This window comes from Anolis carolinensis, chromosome 2, assembly GCF_035594765.1.
Source record: "Anolis carolinensis isolate JA03-04 chromosome 2, rAnoCar3.1.pri, whole genome shotgun sequence".
NCBI lineage: Eukaryota > Metazoa > Chordata > Lepidosauria > Squamata > Dactyloidae > Anolis > Anolis carolinensis.
Genome location: NC_085842.1, coordinates 177,842,608 through 177,863,627, shown reverse-complemented (window position 1 = coordinate 177,863,627; position 21,020 = coordinate 177,842,608). Strand labels below are relative to the sequence as shown.

The window sequence follows — 21,020 nt, the reverse complement described above, 5'->3', positions numbered from 1 at the left end:
TTTTCAGGATTGGAGCCTGAACCATTTCAGACTTAGTAGCAGGTTCTATGTTCTGTGGAACTTGGTCTCAGACTCCATGTGATAGTGACAGGTTTGTATCTTCAAAGGTTGGTTGGCCCCATTCACTCCCAATATGGACCTGTGATTTAAGCATCAGGGGAGGATGCAGGTAGACGATGCTAAATTCTTCCTGCCAGATACCATCTTATTCTTTCAGTCTGTCTTTTGAAGGCGTCAGTCAGAAGGGGAATTTACTCCTGAAAGAGTTATCATGGGAAAAGGGTATCTCCACTGAAGCTTTATCGCCAGTCTTTGTTTCCACAACAAGCCACATTTTTGAAACACTTGGCTGGAGTTAAACTTAAAAAATGCCCCTGGCAGCTTGGCCAACAATCAGGAATTCTGGGAGATGAAGTTCAAAACGTCTGGAAGACTAAATATGGAAAACACTGCTCTACGTAAACCTTGGCATAAAGCTGGTCATCAAGAATTTTACCAAATAGTTGTGGTGATTAGATATTTGAGCAGCTCAATCATGAGCCCATACCACATTTTAAAATGAGACATCCGGATACAAAACGTTGAAAAATGAATAGAATATTTGTGAGGGTGATTCAGGAAGAATTGCACTGCAGTGCAAGAGAAAGATGTAGATCATGGATAGCACTTTCTAGAAATGATTGATCCATTTAGTTCTTACTGTCTGTAGCTCAGGGACTGCCTAGATTAGTACAAGTGCTTATCTGTGGTCGGTCTACTGCAATGGTTCTCAACCGGTGGGTCCCCAGGTGTTTTGTCATACAACTCCCAGAAATCCCAACCAGTTTACCAGCTGTTAAGGATTTCTGGGAGTTGAAGGCCAAAACATCTGGGGGGCCACAGGTTGAAAACCACTGGTCTACTGTGACATTTACAGTCATTATCAGGTTGACATTTGTATGTATGATGATAGACTACGACTTGTGCCCCAGGGATGCTGATTAAAGGGTTCTTTTTCTGACTAGAGGTGTGATTTTGGATTAAACATCCTATACTTTAAAATACATTCAAGTATGGCCCTTGTATCCACAGTATTTACCATGGACACAGGAAGCTGTGGATAATAGCAAACCCTATTGAAATCAACTACTTCCACCAGATGTTGTTATAGTCATAGCTAGAAAATTCATACAAAGGAACTATTTTATTGGATGCACATACTGCAGTCAAGTATTACGAATGACGATAGAAAAATGGCTCTCTTGGGCCCCTTCCACACTGTCCCTAGATCCCAGGATCTGATTCCAGATTATCTGCTTATCCCAAATTATCTGGCAGTGGAGACTCATATAATCTAGTTAAAATCAGATAATCTAGGATCAGGTTCTGGGATATATGGCAGTGTAGAAGGGTCTGGGTATAGTTGAACTGCAACATTCATCATCTCTCACTGTTAGCTATAGTTGGGATGGACTGCTAGCATTGCCATCCCATAACTTCTGAAGAAGTAGCAGATTTGAGCATTTCACCTTGCACTTGGGTTTCATGTGTATCTTCAAATGTTCTCCAAGCCAAGTCAGGAGTGTTTTATTTGGGCCTCTGGAGAAAGGAACTGATGTGATGTCACATGAATGCTAAATCGGCCCTTGAGCTTTTAAGACTCTCTCTTTGCAGGGTAGTGCTCTGCCACAAAGTCAGCTGTGTACACTGAATTCTTTTTTCCCAGACCCTTCACAACTTGTTTCCTTGCTTCTTAACCTAATCAGACAAGACCTCTAGCTGACACACAGTGCCCTTGACTTCATTTGTTCAACTTCAGCATTTCTGCAATATAAGTCATGTCCAACTGGATACAGGAAATAGGCTTCACTAACCATTCCTGCAGAGCTTCATGCAGATGGTGGACCAAGAGGCCTTCCTCTAAGACAGTGGTTCTCAACCTGGGGTCCTAGATGTTTTTGGCCTTCAACTCCCAGAAATCTTAACAGCTGATAAACTGGCTGGGAATTTTGGAACCGGGGTTGAATTTGCTAAAATAAAATATATAAACTAAATTTCACAAAATATAAAACGAAAATTCACAAAATCAGTTGATTCCAAATATAATGAAATATCTTATTTCCCCCATGCAGCATAGGGAGTTAAACATCCGATATTTCAATGCATAATAGTGGTATTTTCCTCCCTTTTTTGACTGAAAAAAGAGTGTGACTGTTACATGGTGGCGATTGTTACAGGGTGAGAAATAGTGAAAAAATGCAAATATAGGGCTTCCCTCTGCAGCCAGCCAAGGGAAGCCGCATAGCTGCAAAGGGTGTGACTATTATGTGAGGAACAGGAAAGACACTGATTTTGCCGCCCCCAAAATGGGGATACGACTTATATGTAGTGGCAGCTATCATGTAGTGAAATACAGCGTGTATGTTCTCAGTACTTCACACTTCTTCTTGGCCTGTTGGCTAAGTGCAATAGTAGCATTAGTATTTTCTCATATATTTGGGAATTTGCTACTATAGTGCCCCTCCAAAGTGCATATTTGTAGTTTTATCTCATTTGTCTGTGTTTAGCAACAAGTTCACTTTGGAAGTAATGCGTGGATTCATCTTTTCAATTAGCTTTTCAGGGTATTAGAATTCCAAAAAGTAATTCTCAACTATACCTTTATGGTAATGGATAACATTCATTTTCTTTTGTTTTCCTCCCGCCCCTTAGCATTAGCTTTTGAAATGCCCTCTTCTGCAGTCACATATAGTAATGATGCACCTGTGCTTGTTGGATGGGCATATTGATGGTCATTTTACATTTTAGTCTTGTGGTTTGAGCATTGGTGAATGACACTGGAGACCAGGGTTTGATGACTGGGTGAGCTACGTCAAATCACACGCTCTCAGCTCCAGAAAACTCTTTGAAGGTACATTCATTTTAGTGCTGAGCTAAGGCCAAAGGGGAAGCTACTTTGGAAGCTGCATCTGGGGCTCCTCTTTGAGGGACCTCAATTTCACTGTCGTGGCTCAGTGCTATGAGATCCTGGGACTTGTAGTTTGGCGAGGCATCAGCATTCTTTGGCAGGGAAGGCTCAAGACCTTGTCAAACTACATGACTCCATAATATTGAAGTAAGGCAATTAAAGAAGATTTGTTCTACAGCATAGATGCACCCAAAGGCTTTCCTTTTCATTGCTGGAAAGTTTGGTGTCCTGGCACTTTTGTTTTTAAAGAAGGAATTCTAAACATGCAGCCACTGTAATGTGCACCTTTTTGGGACAAATTACAAAGAGGGCACTTTTGCCACTGCTAATTATATTCAGCAGCAAATATAAATGATTTCAGGGTTTTGAAAATTGAGGTATGGATGACTCAAGCTGTAGCTGAGTTGACAATCTATCCATTTATAATGCTTCCTCTTTTCCCTCTGCCTTCTCCCTTACCAATCGTGATTGTCTTTTTAATGAGTCATGTCTTACATGATATGACCAAAGTACAACTATTTCTGTTTATTCATATTGACTTCTAGGTAAAGTTCAGTCTTGACTTGCTCTAGGACCCTTTCATTTCCCTTTTTAGCACTCCACTGTATCTGTAGAACCATATTTCAAATGAGTTAATATTCTTCTTGTCAGCATTCCTCAATGTCCAGCTTCCACAGCCATATACCAGAATGATGATCACAATGGCATGGGCCATCGTAACCTTTTGATCTCAGAAATTTGCACTTAGAAGATGTGGAAGAGGAGCATGGAATGGAATTGTTTATAGACCAGGGCTTTGTGGACAATGTAACTTCTTTAAAATGTAAAAATAACTGTTGTCGAAAAACGAAAGTCTGAAATCCAGAATACACATGGGATATTACCATTTTTAGGTCAACAAAAAGTGCAATAATTTGAAATGAGTCATACCATCAAGTTACCTGCAGGTGTCAGCAGAGTCAGAAGGATTTCCTTCTCTTAAACCCACTCAAATGAGCTTCAAGAGATGCCATCGTTCATAGGCACCCTGTTTTTACTGGAAGGAAAGTTGACAGTGACTTCCTTTTTCCTTCTAGGGCTGTGTGCACTTTCTATCAACCATTCCAATTCCTATCTGGCATACCCTGGTAGCGTGACTGTTGGCGAGATTGTGTTGTACGACGGAAACAATTTGGTAGGTACAGAAGTGGCTCAGAATGGATCCCTGGGGCACAGACCATGGGATTTGAACAGTTGTTTCACTTTTACAAACCTGTAACATGATTTCAATTTTTCAGCTCCAATAAAATTGGAAAATGCAATTTTCTGAGTCAGATCATTGTTTGCCTAATGTGGTTATATTAGGGATGGGTGACATCTGGCCTTGCAGCTGCATGTTTCCACCCAGAACTGGTTCTGTGGCCTTCAACCTCTACTGAATCTCTGCTCTTTTTCTGGCCACAAAAAAGTGAATTTTCTATTGGGAAGCCTCCAGGAATAGCAGGTAGGATTTAGCCCCTTCCCCCACAATGTACTTTTCAAAACTTCCAGGTGGAAGGTATTTTTAATCATTGAGGAGACCTGCACAGGGTCTTGGGAGTATAGACTTATCCTTTGGATCCATTGCCCATACATACACTGATTGGCATTGAGTTCAGTTGGAAGCTTTTCTCAACACTTTGTGAATATACTGGCAATTGGAACTGCTTTCTCTTTCACTGCGGGAAAAACCCTTTTGGGATAGCAGTGCATTTAAGAACTCTTCTTAAAGGGGTTTTTTGCATATTGGCATCTATTTTTTTTAAAAATACGGTGCTAGACTGTTTTTCATACAATAGCAACATTTCCCAGACCACCTTTGCCCCTCATAGTGAGGCATTTGAAGACAACTCGGGCTACTTGGGGACACTCTGAATGTCTTTGTTGTGAGATTTAAGGGATGGGAGACTGAAACTGGAAACTTCCCACTATTTATTTGTGTGCTGCCATTATTTTTTCCATTCCATCCCTCCATCTCACATTCCTGACGATAATTATATTGTTGATCTGGGCCAACTGGAGATCATGTGGTGACGCCACCATGTTACATAGACAAGTAGTGATGTCAACAAGCAAAAACAACTATGCATGAAGGCAGTGTATGCTTGTCTTGATGAAATGCTCTCAAGTTCCTTTCAAATAATCATTTTTTTAAAAAAAAATCACTGCTGTTGACGCCAGAAATTATTTTGGAACAGTATTCAGCATTGTTTCAGCTCAGCCCTTTCTCTAGTGGACATAATCAATTTTGCAGAGATTAAAAATGAATAATGGAATCCTATATATAAAGGCCATATGGATTCTAGAAAGGCAAACAGTCCTCTTAACAAGCACACATCTCAGAAGAATGTTTCCTTTGAGATGATTAATATCAGGCTGGAATAACTATAGAAAACATTTTTCTGTTGGGCAGTGAATCAGGTACAGAAATTAAACCAACTTAAAAGTGTTGCATACTGAGACAAATAAAAGCACTCTATACACAGACAAATAACTTAATGTGTTTAGATTCCCTGAGCAAATTAAGTGACCATACCTGAATTCACCGTAAGAAAGGAAGGAGAGAGAATTAAAGTGAGAGTACTCAACTTATGGGAAGAATGTGGAGTTTTCCATATTTAAAAATAAATAGAAGATGGCTGAAAGCACTCATGCATCTGCTTAGAAAACTATATTTTATTTAATGTGTTGTCAAAGGCTTTACCAAGGTGTATTTTGTTTACCTCCTTGGAAGAAACCCCTGTGGTTTACATGCCTTCTTTGTCTCTCATGAATTGAATGTTCTTTGCCTTCTACTTCAACATGTTGATATTCTAATTTTCTATCCCTAACAGAGAGATGTCTGCTCTATCTCTGCTCATGATGGGCCCCTTGCTGCTTTGGCCTTCAACTCCACGGGCTCAAAGCTAGCAAGTGCTTCAGAAAAGGTAAGTAAGCAAAATGGCAATTTTTTGGCAATTTTTCCGAGAGGAGTAGTAATTTAGAAGACTAGCGGTGTGTTTACCCTTCAGGTACAACTGGTTGATTATTTCCTTTTCTTCCCACAGTATAGATGTTTAGTATTATATTTGGTTCTTTCCGCATTATGAAATCTTGTTTTGCCCACAAGCGCCATAATCATAGTCACCGTTGTCATTATAATAGTAATAGTAATAGTAATAGTAGCAGTTATTATTCCAGAGAGTTACCATTTTAAAAAGTTTATTTTGAGAATTTGAAAATGGATAGCATGTACTCCTCCACCCTTCCAGGATTCTTTTTATTTCATTAAGCTATTGTATGACATAATAAGCACTTTTGATATGTGTGTGTGTATTTGTGTGTGTGTGTGTGTGTGTGTGTGTGTGTGTGTGTGTGTGTGTGTGTGTGTATGATGTGTGGAATGACATATCGCTCTACCTCCCCGTCTATGTATTTGTTACTCCACAAACCCACTTGAAATGGAAGAGCTGAAGAAGTTGAAAGCAATTTTTATGTGTTAGCTGGTAAGAGAGTAACCATTTCATATCTAGTTACATGTAAAACAGGAGATGGCCAGAAGTAATGTGCCTAGAAATAAGCTTCTGACAGAACTATGTTTCTAAATATACATACTTGGAAGTAAGCTTAACTGGAATCAGCAATGCTTGATTCCAAAATGTCATTTTGAGCAGCAAGAATATAAACGTAAGAAATTAGAAGTCTTAATGTGTATTTATTTTCATTATATATGTTTTCTGAGTTCAATGGAGCTTGCTTCCTAATAACTGCATTTGGGGTTTTGACCTGGAAGAATAGGAATATTGCCTGAGATCTTTAGCTGAAGTGACAGGGTGCAGTTTTATTCATACAGAGTTACACCATAGCTACACAGCACAACCTTATTAGTGAATTGTGATTCTGCCTCAACATACAGTCATGTGCAATGCATGCAGGAGCAGTGGCACCACATGCGTTAATCTCATTTTGTAAACTTGAACAGAATAGCTAGCTTCCACATCCAACAAAAATGTCTAACCTCTTCTGGAAGGGAACTTACCAGTGTGTAAGACACCAGCAGGATTCCAGCTATTGAAAGCAATGCCTTCCACATAATCTTTTATTTAAAGGCTTACCTACATAGGTAGCTTTAATGTAACTGTATTCAATAAGGACGCTTTTAGAATATAACTGTACAATAAGATCCTCGTAGCCCAGGAGAAAACATTTCCAGACTTTGTGAGGATACACAAACCTATACACAATAATCCAATAGTGAACACTATTGAAATGAAGGGCTTCTGGCTCAAGAATACTATAGAGCAGGGGTCCCCAAACTTTTTAAACAGGGGGCCAGTCCACGGTCCCTCAGACCGTTGGAGGGCCGGACTAGAGTTTAAAACAAAACTATGAACAAATTCCTATGCACTCTGCACATGCCTCATTTTGAAGTAAAACAAAAAACAAAAAAAGGGAACAAATAGAGCCTTGATGATAACAACAACAACAACAACAAAGAGGGTTGGAAGAGAGCCCCTGGGCCACTGAGTCCAGCCCCCTTCTGCCTTTGTGCACCCAAAGCACAAGCAAAGCAACCCTGACAGATGGCCTCCCAGCCTCAATGTTAATAATAATAATAATAATAATAATAATAATAATAATAATAATAATAATAATAAAAAGAGGGTTGGAAGAGACCCCTTGGGCCATTGAGTCCAACCCCCTTCTGCCTTTGTGCACCCAAAGCACAAACAAAGCAACCCTGACAGATGGCCTCCCAGCCTCAATTTTAATAATAATAATAATAATAATAATAATAATAATAATAATAATAAAAAGAGGGCTGGAAGAGACCCCTTGGGCCATTGAATCCAACTCCTTCTGCCATTGTGCACCAAAAGCACAAGCAAAGCATCCCTGACAGATGGCCACCCAGCCTCAATGTTAATAATAATAATAATAATAATAATAATAATAATAATAATAATAATAATAATAATAATAAGGGTTGTAAGAGAAGAAGAGACCCCTTGGGCCATTTAGGCCAACCCCCTTCTGCCCTTGTGCCGTGGGGGCCGGATAAATGGCTTCGATGGGCCGCATCCGGCCCCCGGGCCTTAGTTTGGGGACCCCTGCTATAGAGTCATGATGGAAGGTCTAGAGAAGGCTTTTAAAGGACATATTTGTTGGATATGGATAAGTGAAACAGTAGATATTGATCAAGGGGATATGGGGATTGCAGTTATACTTGATAAAATTATCAAAAGATAATTTAACCAGTGGATTCTTTGGAAAAGATGTTAAAACTTGGTACTTTTTAATACCTTCTTTTAGGGAACTGTCATCCGTGTGTTTTCCATCCCAGAAGGACAAAAGCTCTATGAATTCAGAAGAGGAATGAAAAGGTTGGTTTAGCAGTCTAGTTGATCTAAGAGTTAAGCCATGCATCCATTCCTCTCATAGAGTGCAGGTAATAGTTCTTGGACCCCAGCCTTCAGAGAGTCATTGTGTAGGAAATGTTTGCTTGGGTGGTTGGCAGTGACTTTGTGTTGTCTTTATATCAAGGCCCACAGTTCTCAGTCACAGAGCTGCTTTTTTCCCAGTCTGTGAATACAGCATGTTTGAGAGATTGGATTCTTTTTATTGGTGTCACCGAGGGGCTACACTGGCAAGTATTGCCCAGTGGTATATTCTATTACTTGTTGTTGGCAAATACATCTTTCTGTAGGTTCATTTTCTTTTAAGTGCCAAGAAAGGCTGCAAGAAATGCATTCTGACACATTTGCAGGAGGCACAAATACAGGACGGCGTGGAAATGAGCTACTTTTCACATTCCATTGTAGAACACAGACTTGTTCTCCTGATGCCAGAAGCTGTTTGAAAGAGTAGAGAGACAATATTCTTGTTTCTACATAATAGATGTGAGAGATGAGGGAGAATTCACTCAAAGGTAATTCACGCCTGAGGTGAAACTTTGAAGTAGAGACATGGCAACTCATTCTCCAAACTGCCTTTCTCTTGATCTCCAAACATATGGTTTGTCCACATATCGCAGGAATTAAGATGGCTGGTAGAGTAAACGATTCACAGCAGGGCTCATTCAATTCTGTGATATTTATTTCCATCCTTTCATGCCATTCCCTCCAATCTGCTTGTGTCAGCTGCCGTCCCTGTCTTTTCTTTATTTATTTATTATTTATTTATTTCAATTATTTATACCCCGCCCTTCTCACCCGAGGGGACTCAGGGGGGCTTACAAGTGGCAATTGATGCCGTTACACTGATATACAATAAACTAAAATGATTAAAACAGTTAAAACAGTCATAAAATAGTCATAGAATACAATATACAAAGTTTAAAACAATGCAAAGTGCTTATGCCATTCATTCTTCATTCTTACCTTCTTTAGATATGTAAACATCAGTTCTCTGGTGTTCAGTATGGATTCACAGTTCTTGTGTGCTTCAAGCAACACTGAGACCGTGCACATCTTTAAGCTGGAACATCTCACTGACAGGTTGGTATCCAAATTGTGCTATATGTGCCACTGGCAGAGTTGTGGCATCTGGACTTTCCTTTTCTGGTGCAATATTGCTCTTTTGAGAGTTATGTAGTTAGTCAAGGGAAGAAGAGATTCTCACCCCATTTCTCTCTCTCTTACACACAAATGCAGGAAGCAGGGGCATGTTTTCTGTTGAAAGAAGATAGTGTATTGGGAAGAAACTACTAAAATTGGCTGAAATATAGTTAACCCTATTTGTAACATATTCTTATGATAATTCATCTGAGGGAGATGCTCCCAAAGAGAATTGAAGAGAGAGTAACTCAAGAGGATGGACAGGGGCTAGTGATATTATAGCTCTTTAGCCTTCAAGGGTGAGGGGTGTGCAGCTTTCACCTTGTTGTAGACATTGGCTTCGGAATCTTGCCAACTGATACTTTACTCCTCCCAGCCGGCCAGAGGAGCCTCCTTCCTGGAGTGGCTACATGGGCAAAATGTTCATGGCTGCCACCAACTACCTCCCTTCCCAAGTATCGGGCATGATGAGCCAGGACCGGGCCTTTGCCACCGTGCGCTTGAACATCTCCGGACAGAGGAACATCTGTATGCTCTCCACGTATGTAAACCACAGCTATTATGGGATTGTCAATAATCCCATAATATTATGGGACCCATCTACAGCTTTTGTACTATACTCATACAAGCTCTAGAAAGCACAGCCAGTAATGTATCGGGGTGGGGGGGGGGGGGGGAGTCCACATTTCTGGAGTTGATTTCTCAGCTGTATGAACAGTACCTCCCTCTGTTTCTGAAGTCTATTGTAATATTGTATCTCACTTCGAGCCTCATGGAGAGGTGGATAATAAAATAACAATAATAATAATCTTGAGGTCCTGATAGCGGCTGAGTTTTTCCTGTTGTTTTTCATCAATGTGACTGTCCCCTGGGATGGCGACATCAATGATCCAAACCTTTTTCTTTTCCACAACTGTGATGTCTGGTGTGTTGTGTTCCAGAACTTTGTCAGTCTGGATTATTATTATTATTATTATTATTATTATTATTATTATTATTATTATTATTATTTTATTGTATGACACAGCAAACAAGATAGACATGCTGGATTTCATATCACAAAATCACAAGTCGAACACTTCCCAAGCGTTTAGGACTGTGTAATGTATTTTCGGATGATGCGTGCAGATCCCAGTAGGGTGGCCTTTTGCAGTTGGCAGATCTTAATTTTGTCAATGTCTATTGACAAAGACTCTGGCAGAAACCAGTGCAGGTGGTCCCGGTGGTGATGGGCACATTGGGTGCCGTGCCAAAAGATCTCAGCCGGCATTTGGAAACAATAGACATTGACAAAATTACGATCTGCCAACTGCAAAAGGCCACCCGACTGGGATCTGCGCGCATCATCCGAAAATATATCACACAGTCCTAGGCACTTGGGAAGTGTTCGACTTGTGATTTTGTGATACGAAATCCAGCATATCAATCTTGTTTGCTGTGTCATAAAATAATAATAATAATAATAATAATAATAATAATAATAATAATAATAACTGATATAGAACAGAACAGCTGGTCTATCTGCTGGCCTTAGGCAGCATGTTTCTTCATTCCCCTTTGAATGGATGCAGTAATTGTATGTATTGTAGGTATTGCCCCTTCTTATGTTACCTGCATATCATTGGACATCTGTCAAAGGTATCCTACACTTAGAACCGAGCTCTCAGATCAAGATGGGCAAAGGGAGTTCAGTGCAAGGGCACATGCATGGCTCCCCGAAGGTTCCAGATTTAATCTCTGGCATCTGCAGAAAGGGGTTGGAAAAACTGAAATTCTGGATAGCCCTGGCCAATGGCTGTTGGCAGTCATCAGTCAGATGGGTAACAGTCCGAATATTTCCTTGTACATATCTGTTTCTGTGTCTCTTATTAGGATCCAGAAACTGCCTCGGCTCTTAGTTACAACATCTGATGGACACCTTTACTTCTACAACTTGGACCCCCAAGATGGAGGAGAATGTGTTTTAATCAAGAAGCATAGGTAAAGATACCGTTCAGCTGTTCCAGCATTACAGGAAAAAATATGGAGGTTGATTTTGACAGAGCGAGAAACCACGGGTTATATTAATACTATGCCCTTGAGCTTGTTAATTTGTTGTGGGTGAAACTTTATATATACTTTACCTCCGGTTGTGAGTTATGTGAGAATTGCGGAGCTGCCTTTGCATTCTAGAAGAAATCACAGACTGTGTCCATTTCATGGTCCAGGATAGGAGTCCTTTCTCTTGACTGTACTCATTGTGACTGTAAAACAGCCCAGTCTTCCCCAGGGAGGCAAATTTGCAGATATCCCTGCATCGTTTCATACATACACTACATGACAGAATGCACCTCTATGTGAGAGCAGATATTCCTAGCATAGAAAACAAAATATTAGAGAGAAGGGGATTTTTAACTTAGCCTTTTTTTCTTGACAAACTAGATTTGATAGAATTCCTATCCCATGCCCTTGAGGGGCATTTTGCAAAGCAAGGTCTTGTTTATAGTTACATTGCATGAATGAAAAATTGAAGAATGGTCTCTGAAGTGATCCGCCCTGAGTCCCCTTCAGGGTGAGAAGGGCGGAATATAAATACTGTAAATCTATATATATAAAAGAGTGATGGCATCACGGCGACCCACAAAACAACAAAACTACAGGCCCCCCAACCTCGAAATTTGACAACACAACCCATCATCCATGCCTCCAGGTTGATACAACAAAAAGAAAAGAAAAATAAAGTCCTAATTAGAGGGAGAGGAATAATTACTTTTATCCAATTGTTGCCAGTTAGAAGGCTATGCTCCTCCAACTTGGTCTCCTAGCAACCCAATAAAAAACACTAAAAAAAACTAAAAAATAATTAAAAACACTAAAAAAATTAATACAATAAAATACTATAATAACAGAAAATAACTAAAAATAATACAAGAAAATAATAAAATATAATAAATAAAAAGATAACTTACAATAAAATTAATTAAAAAATACAAATAACGTCAAATAAAAATTACACAACAATTTTTAACCAATACCACTACCACTTTGCCACAGCAACGCGTGGCCGGGCACAGCTAGTAAATAAATAAATGTTCGAATTGGATGGGATTAGAGGATCACACAGAATCTGAACACTGTCCTTTTCAGTAAAAACTTACATCTCAGTTTGTGACCTTGCACACATGAAAAGAATAGGCCTGGAGTGGTGCTGGGACGTACCACAAAACATACCAATTCAAAAGAGATTAATGCAGTTAGAAATATCTGTAAGAACAACCTTCCATAGCTGAAGGCAAAAAGCAGTTTAGATAGTGCACAATCTGAGTAGGTCAGGTTCAGGAATGCATAGAGGGTATACAAAGTTGCCTGCAGATCTCATCTGATTTTCTCTTATAGTTGAATAAGAAACTGTTGGGAAATGACAAGAAGTGTGTTTTTCTAACCATCCTGTAGATAGTGCCAAACTGTTGGAGTGGGATTGTAAATGTCTTCCTATTAATTGGATTGTCTAGTAGGGAAAAAAGCTACTCAATTCACAGAATGTTTCAATGCGGAGCCAGAAACTAAACAAGGTCCTCCTCTTCACTCAGATATCACTGATATGAGCTCAAGTGTCCTGCCTGGGCACCACAGATTATCTCAAAAGCTGAAAACATAGCCATGTGTCTTCAGAATGAGTATTGTCCTTACCTCAAAACAGGAAATGAGTCTGTCTTTTCCCACCTCTGGCAAATTGAGTTCATAAATTCAGAAGCTGGCAAGGGTGGCTTCAGACAGAGGTGACAGAGTCCTGGCATTCTTGTGCTTGTGACAGAGAGCCTGCTTCTCATTTCTCGTCTGAAGAGAGGCTTCAGTTCATTATTGGTGAGGAAAAGGCTCTCTGACAGTGCATTGAGTGGCTTCTTTATGATGCAAATTTTAGGGATATAGATAGCCTTTGTTGCCGCCCCCCCGCCCCCCCCCCATGGCACAGCGGGTTAAACCACTGAGCTGCTGAACTTGTTGACAGAAAGGTCGGCAGTTCAGATCTTGGGAGCGGGGTGAGCTCCCAATGTTATCCCTCTTGGAGCTACAGGGCTTCACTTGACATAGAGCATTTCATTGTGTAATATTCACCACTGCATAATAGTCGCACCCTCTTTTTTTGGCCTGAAAATGTGACTATTATGTTGTAAATGCAATATGCAAGAGATTTTATTTGCTCTCTGCTTCCCGATTAAAAGTGGCTCCAGCAGACCACATAAGCATTTCCCCTTCCATCTTCCAAATTTCATTGTTGACATTTTGGGAAATTTTGTCTATGTATGTCTGGGTCACTGCATACTAGCTCTTCCTCCATGCTCTTCTGTTAGCAGATCCAAGGCCTCTGCGTTCACCTATTGCCAGCTGCTGGCTTCCAGTCCCAATGAGATGGTAAATCTGATTTTAACTTGACCTTTAAAAGAACTATCCAAGGTGCTGAACCTCTTCTGGATCAACATTCTTGGATATTCTTTAAAAATTGAAATTAAATCCTGTAGTAGATTTATTATCCCATCAACATGGAAGCTACCAGCAGCCGCTATGTCTACCAATCCCCATCACAGTGAAACAGACACATAGACTGACAGTGCCGGAATGGGGACAGTGATGAGATTTAATACCTTGTTCTTTCTTGTTCATATGCAACTAGCCTGCTTGACTCAGGAAAGACAGAGGAGAACAAAGAAAATGATCTCCAGCCTCCAGCACCTCAGACTTACGCTGCAACAGTGGCCAGGCAGAGTTCAGTGCCTTTGCCCTCCATGATGCCAGGTGAGCGCCAGACTGATTTGCTACATCCTAAACATCTCCAAATGATGGCTTCTCTTTGCCTCAGTTTTAATAACTACTAAAAATATGTACATTGTAGTAAGAAATAGTATTAACATGTAAAAATCTAGTAACATATATGTATATTTTTCCTTTACTGGAAACTGACATTCTTAAGAGCCTGGACCATATTATGTGCTTTTGTTAAACTTCTGTAGAACACGGGCATGATTTGATGTCATATTGATTATTTGTCTTGGCTTTGTTTCTTCTCTCTGTCACGGGGATCCCTGTTTCCCTTCTCCTAAAAGAAGGAGCAAAGTTATCAAAGCAGGTGAAGCTGTTCCATCTACTTTTTACTGTAAATTCAGAGAGGGCAGAGCTTGGTAATACTTCATTGAGAATGAACTCCTTATCCCCAGTTTGATTTTTAAACGAACCACTCGTTAGTTTAATTGATAACCAGAAACCCTTTTTGCTTTGACTTATTTTTAATGCTAAGTCTCCCTTGCCCAGAAATCCGAAATGCTCCAGAAACCTATTTCAGTGTTGTTGTAGTAAACCTCCTTCGGCTTCTGTGGAAAGGGGCCAAGTTCAGCCCCAGCTTTTTCTTCAAGGAGCCCAGATGGGGGGGAAGGAAGGGGATTCTATGTACACAGGGCCCCTGTAAAAAGCCATTATGATTGTGGAAGTAAACCGTGAGCTGCTAAGTCTTCCGAAATCAGAATTGAAGTTGAATCCAGCATCATATAGTCCTTGTGTTTCCAGAGTGGTTGAATCAAGGGTTAAGGGAAACCCCTGTCTCCCCTCCCTCTCTCTCCCACCTCTCTAAATGGAGATCCAGAGGTAAAAAATAAGAATGCCATCTCACTGTAGCTACAGCACGTGATGTTGCCCTTGTTGCTTTGATTTTGGCAAGGGGCACCCAAGGCTCTGTTGCTTCCCTGATGTGCTCCTCAATTATTATTATTATTATTATTATTATTATTATTATTATTATTATTATTATTTTATTATGACACAGCAAACAAAATAGACATACTGGATTTCATATCACAAAATCACAAGTCGAACACTTCCCAAGTGTCTAGGACTGTGTGATGTATTTTCGGATGATGCGTGCAGATCCCAGTAGGGTGGCCTTTTGCAGTTGGGTTGTTATTATTATTATTATTATTATTATTATTATTATTATTATTATTATTATTATTATAAATCGTGCCAGAAGCAGATTGAGAATAGTTATATTGTATGTATATAATGTGTATTATTCAGTAATAATAATTTTATTTTTTTCCCGCCTCTCCTCACGGCTCAACATGTCACAGAGTCTGTTTAATAGTGTGCCACACCAGAATTGGTGTGCTTATTTTTCCGCTGTTCATTTTTCTATGGCATTGAAAGTTTCTTCTTCCTGCTTCTGCTGCTTCTTGTATTTTCCCACTTAATACCATGTGTAGCCCACTTGATCTTCCCCATAGCTATTCTTGGTCCTTGCCTGTGTATGCCTATCAATCCCCTGTCAACATACCTCAACCCCTTTTCAATTGTAGAGGTCCTTCTTAGGCAAGGAATACTCAGAGATGGTTTTGTCAGTTCTTTCCTCTACAGCACGGAGCATTTGTTGGATCTCCCATCCAAGTACTAATCAAGGCTGTCCCTGTTAACTTTGAAGTTCACCAAATTTCACACTCCTTGTGAATTCTCCATCATCCACTGAGTTTATTTCAATGCCTAAAATTATAGAGTCAATCTCAAGCTTTTCCTTAGGCAGTCCTTGATGGATTACAATTCCACTGCAGACCTTCCCCGGCTCCCAAGTGCCATTATGGTAACTACATTTGATATGGCAAAGGCTTGTTTGCTGGTCGGATCTTAGAATCATAGAGTTGGAAGAGACCCTGTGAGCCATCCAGTCCAACCCCCTGCCAAGAAGCAGGAAAATCACATTCAAAGCACCCCCGATAGATGGCCATCCAGCCTGTTTAAAAGCCTCCAAAGAAGGAGCCTCTGGGGCAGAGAGTTCCACTGCTGAGCAGCTGATCTTCTAGTAGGAGACAAAACAAGAGCAGCATATGCTCTAGTTTAAGGTTGTTGGGCAGTTGTTTCACATGCACCATGAATAAATAGACCTGCCCTCGAGAGATAATAAATTAGCAATAAAAACTCACACACTTTGAAGATGAAGCATGCTTTGAAGATTATACAGCTTTTCCAAATGCCAGTGCTGTTACTACACTTCCCAGTCAGTTTTTGCCTAGCCTTACATTGAATTGCATTTTTCCCCTATGAATTCATATTTATCTTCCATCTCTTCTTTATCTTGGTATTTGTCATTTCATCTTGTTCTCAACTCTCCTTGTCCTGGGTCCTGCCTGAAGTTACCTGTTGGTGTCATATTGCCCCTAGTATCTGGATTGTACCCTCTCTTCATTTGAGTTAGCATATACTCCCCTGCTAGTGCACTGGGCATTTCCTTCAAAGTTGCCAGCAGTGCTCTTTTACTAGCAGGATTTGAAGTGAAGATGAACACTGGTCCAAACCAACCTTTTCATATATCTGTATTAAGCTTCTTCCATTTATTGTTTCCTCTGCAAACACATTAAGGATGTTTTTCTCGTGTTCTTAAGGGAAAAAAGCCCTTCATGTTGCTTTTGCAAATATTCATGAAAGTTCCCGTGTGAACCCTCCCTATTCAGCATTATTCATTATGGAAAGCCTGGGGCTCATAACATGAAAGCTACTAAATCCTGTCTTGTCCCAATCTAGTGAGGGGAATATTGGGATATCTTTCCACTCCTTTCCTTTCCCCTTGGTTTTGAAAACCCTGGAAAGGGAAAAAGGCATTCTCTAAAAGGCTTTTTTTTTGTTTCATTTCATTCAATTTATTGCAGGCTATTCAGAAGATGGAGGAGCCCTTCGAGGAGAGATTATACCTGAGCATGAATTTGCCACCGGGCCCGTGTGTCTGGACGATGAAAACGAATTTCCGCCCGTGAGCATTAGGAGTACTTAAAGCAGCACTATGTGCTTTGCATTGAGAAGAAAGTGTTATAACCCCCTTTTTCCAATATATTAGTCCTTTCCTCTTCTTCTGCAGCCCATGACAACTAACTCTGTTGGACTCTTAGATGGGTAGATAGCTTGCACCTTCGCGGAAGAAGGTCTTGGGGAGCAAGACATGTACAAACTTGTTTTTTTAAAAAAGTATTGTAATTCTTACCCATCTACACTTCCCAAAGGGTTCCTGTCGAGACTGACCAGGGCCCTGCCTGTTAATACTGAGCAGTGATGCTGGCATCCCTGACCAATAACCCCAGATCATTCATTGGTTCCTATACAAACCATCTTTGCCTTCCCAAGTAACAGTAGCTTGTTTGAAACATGTCTACCACTCCTTCCGACATGTTGAGCCCCGGTGTGCTTAGAGTGAGCAGGAGAGAGGAAACTGACACATGGTTTGGGGCCTTGAGCAAGAGAGCAGCACTGAAAGTTCCCAGCTCAGAGCAGCTTAGACCTGGGTGCTCACTCTTTCCCTTTTGACTTTGCCAGCACTTTTGGTGGTGGTTGCACCATTGGCATGGGCCCTGGTGAGAGGAAATCCTTTTGGTGGGCATGTATTGGGGAAGAGAAGACAGGGAGCACCACTCAGAGGGCAGATTTTGTGTGTGTGTGTGTGTCAGGAGCAACCGGAGTTGCTTCTGGAGTGAGAGAATTGGCCGTCTGCAAGGACGTTGCCCAGGGGACGCCCAGATGTTTTTGATGTTTTACCATCCTTGTGGGAGGTTTCTCTCATGTCCCCGCATGGAATTGGAGCTGATAGAGGGAGCTCATCCGCACTCTCCCCGGGTGGGATTCGAATCTGGCAGCTTTCAGGTCAGCAACCCAACCTTCCAAGTCACAAGGCTTTTATCCCCTTGGCCACCGAAGGCTCCATAGGCAGATTCAGTGAGCAAATGCTAACTGGGTGGCACCAGTGCCAGGAAAGGTCTGGTGGTACTGGCTGCTCTGAGCAGGTCCAGTGGGTGGCAGACAGAAAACGAGAGAACTACAACTCCCAGCTTTGTAGGCCCCTAATATTGGAGGGTCTTCCAATTGAGCTGTCTTGCTTCTTTAAAAGGATTAATTTATTACTGGGGACCTTTTTCTTAAAAAAAAGAAATGTTTTTCCACAAGATAAGTTTTTCCAGCCTGTTACCTTGCAGTGTCTCTTAATCCATGCTATTTATTTTCTAAATAATAGTCTAAGTTGTATCCCTCTGAAAGGTAGTGAGGGATGCTCTGTGTTTCCATAGCCAGTTATATATACTAGTTTAGAGTGAGAGAAAAGTATTGGGAACTTGGCTAGGAAATGGGGGAGGGCTCATATGGGAACAACCATGCTAAATGTGAAAAGCGCCTCAGGAGAATCATGCTTTCCTGGCTCCTTCCCAGTAGTCCCATCCTTCTTGTATGGGGTTTGCACTACAGGAGTGACACTGGAAGCTGCCAGAAAAACTGGCAGCAGTACCACTTCTGGTAAGTGCAAATTTGCCAGATATATTGTGTGGCTTCTTGGCCCACCACTTTCCTGTACTGCTTTTGCTGCTGCTTGCCATTCTGCTTCACTTTCCCCTTCTGATGCAAGGTTTAGTTTTGGTATTAATTAGTTGTTTAGGCTTAAAAAATAACAGATCTAAGTCCAAAGCTATTGTCCCTGCTGGCTAGACCAGTGCAAGATTTCTAATCTGTGGCTCCATGAAGAAGCCATTAATCAGGCTGTCCCATCTACACAAAATTAAAAACACTTGATTGGGTAGTATTTTAAAAAAAGAAGTGAGAGAGGGAAGAGTAGGATATTTAAAAGTGTGGTGTATTGGTGATTTAGCTATTCTGCCTCCAGGCTTGTTACATTATTTGTATGCATAGAACAGTGGTTCTCAACCTATGGGTCCCCAGATGTTTTGGCCTTCAACTCCCAGAAATCCCAACACCTAGTAAACTGGCTGGGATTTCTGAGAGTTGTAGGCCAAAACACCTGGGGACCCACAGGTTGAGAACCACTGGCATGGAGGATGGTTGAATTGTTGGGGCAATGGATATGGTCAGCAACCTCTCTTGAGGCCACAAAGCAGCTCCTGCAATTATGGCTTGTTTGATTGTATTTTTGGCTGCCTCAAGAGAAGAGGGTGGGTTAAATGATTCCTTAGCTTTTGTCTTTCCTTGAGAATCCTTGCTGCATGGTTACCTTTTATTCATGGTCCAAAGTGTTTGGTTTTGGTTGCTTTCTAAGTTCTTCCGAATATTGTGTGGACCTTTAGGTTTGGGAATAAAATACTTTATCCAGAGAAAATGATATCCTGGAATATGGTAGCATTTTGTTTCTGAAATCATGAATACACTGACATGCAAAGTGCTATTGCTTTTTTCATTTGACATTGAGGAGCCTAGAACTGGAATGCAGTGACTCGATCCAGTGTTCTGCCCTATAGATTTCAGCAGAGTTGGCACTTGAAGAGATTTCACACCTATATGGAATGAAGTATTTACTGTACGCTTCATGTTGTTAATTGAGCCCCTCTTATTATCATGGCTTTGTTTCTTAATCATTGACTGGAGATGAGCCTCATTTGAACTTTGAGGGCTGCAGGTAGGCCTGTGCATATGCTTCTGTGTCCAGGGATGCTGGCATTAAATGGAATCACAATCTGATTTCTATCTTTTTTGTTATAGGCCTGTAATTGGTGGTGATGATATGGATACTTTTTTTCCTTCCTGGCATTACTTTTTAGATGACAAAGTTGCAATGTTGGATATTCTGTAGGGCCTAGGAACCCTCACTGAGCAATAATTGCAATTTGTCGATCACTGTATTTCTATCTATTATCTAAACAGGAGCACAGAAAGAAAGCTTAGCCTTGTCACTAGCAGGATTAGTGCTATATCCTTTTGCTGATTTGCCATTCAGATTTGGCTTTATAATTGGCAGGATGAGTAACTGAGCATTATAAGGAAGGCTGAGAACAACAAAGGAAAGGACAAAGTTGTGAGAGTGCGTTGACAATATGCTGCATTTCCTGAGGGGGTTGCCACATATAGCAAAGTCCATAAAGACTGGTTTTTGTTAAGACTCAGGCCCCTTCTACACTGCCATATAATCCAGATTATCAAAGTAGATAATCCACATTATAATCCAGTTCAAATCAGATAATCTGGATTTTATATGGCAGTGTAGAAGGGGCCTGAGTTGTATTTGACATCTGTTAATGGACAGCCTCCCTTTTGCATCTGATGCACCTTCTACACCAGAAGAGCAGTGGTCACAGAAGCATATAGGCTTATTAGTTTGTTAGTTTTGACGGGTGTTATTCTCAATGATCATACTCTCAAAACAGCTGGGAAGACTTGTGCCTTGAATTCACCTAGATGTTTTTTCTGTGCACTTCTGCAAGGCGTTTGCAGAAGTGCACAGAGATGAGCCCTTTTCCTCACACAGCCCTTATTTTGACTTGTTTTGCTTGTTTTACTGGTGACAGATGTCAGTGAACGTCCTCTGGAGCGCTATGTCTTGGCTGGGTTGTTTTTTCTTCCAAAATGCTGATTCAATTTCTTTAATTCCATGGGACTACGTTTAATGGTGTTTAAAGTGACCCTGCACATAACTGCGTTTACAACCCAATCAAGCACACAATTCATTCTTAAAGCCAGTCTTGATTTCTGAACAAGGTCCCAGATGGGCAGTGACTCTAGTTCACTCTTGAGTCAGAGTC

General features: G+C 40.7%; 1 protein-coding gene across 1 annotated transcript in view; it reads left to right on the top strand.

The window, feature by feature from the left end:
* wipi1 (WD repeat domain, phosphoinositide interacting 1) overlaps positions 1-21,020 on the top strand; it is a 52,188-nt gene that overhangs the window by 30,471 nt on the left and 697 nt on the right. Inside the window, exons 5-12 of the mRNA XM_003224705.4 lie at positions 4,024-4,121; positions 5,800-5,892; positions 8,258-8,328; positions 9,334-9,441; positions 9,878-10,042; positions 11,374-11,481; positions 14,153-14,274; positions 17,166-17,266. Of these exons, the coding sequence (XP_003224753.1) occupies positions 4,024-4,121; positions 5,800-5,892; positions 8,258-8,328; positions 9,334-9,441; positions 9,878-10,042; positions 11,374-11,481; positions 14,153-14,274; positions 17,166-17,266 (866 nt within the window). The remainder of the gene's footprint in view (positions 1-4,023; positions 4,122-5,799; positions 5,893-8,257; positions 8,329-9,333; positions 9,442-9,877; positions 10,043-11,373; positions 11,482-14,152; positions 14,275-17,165; positions 17,267-21,020) is intronic.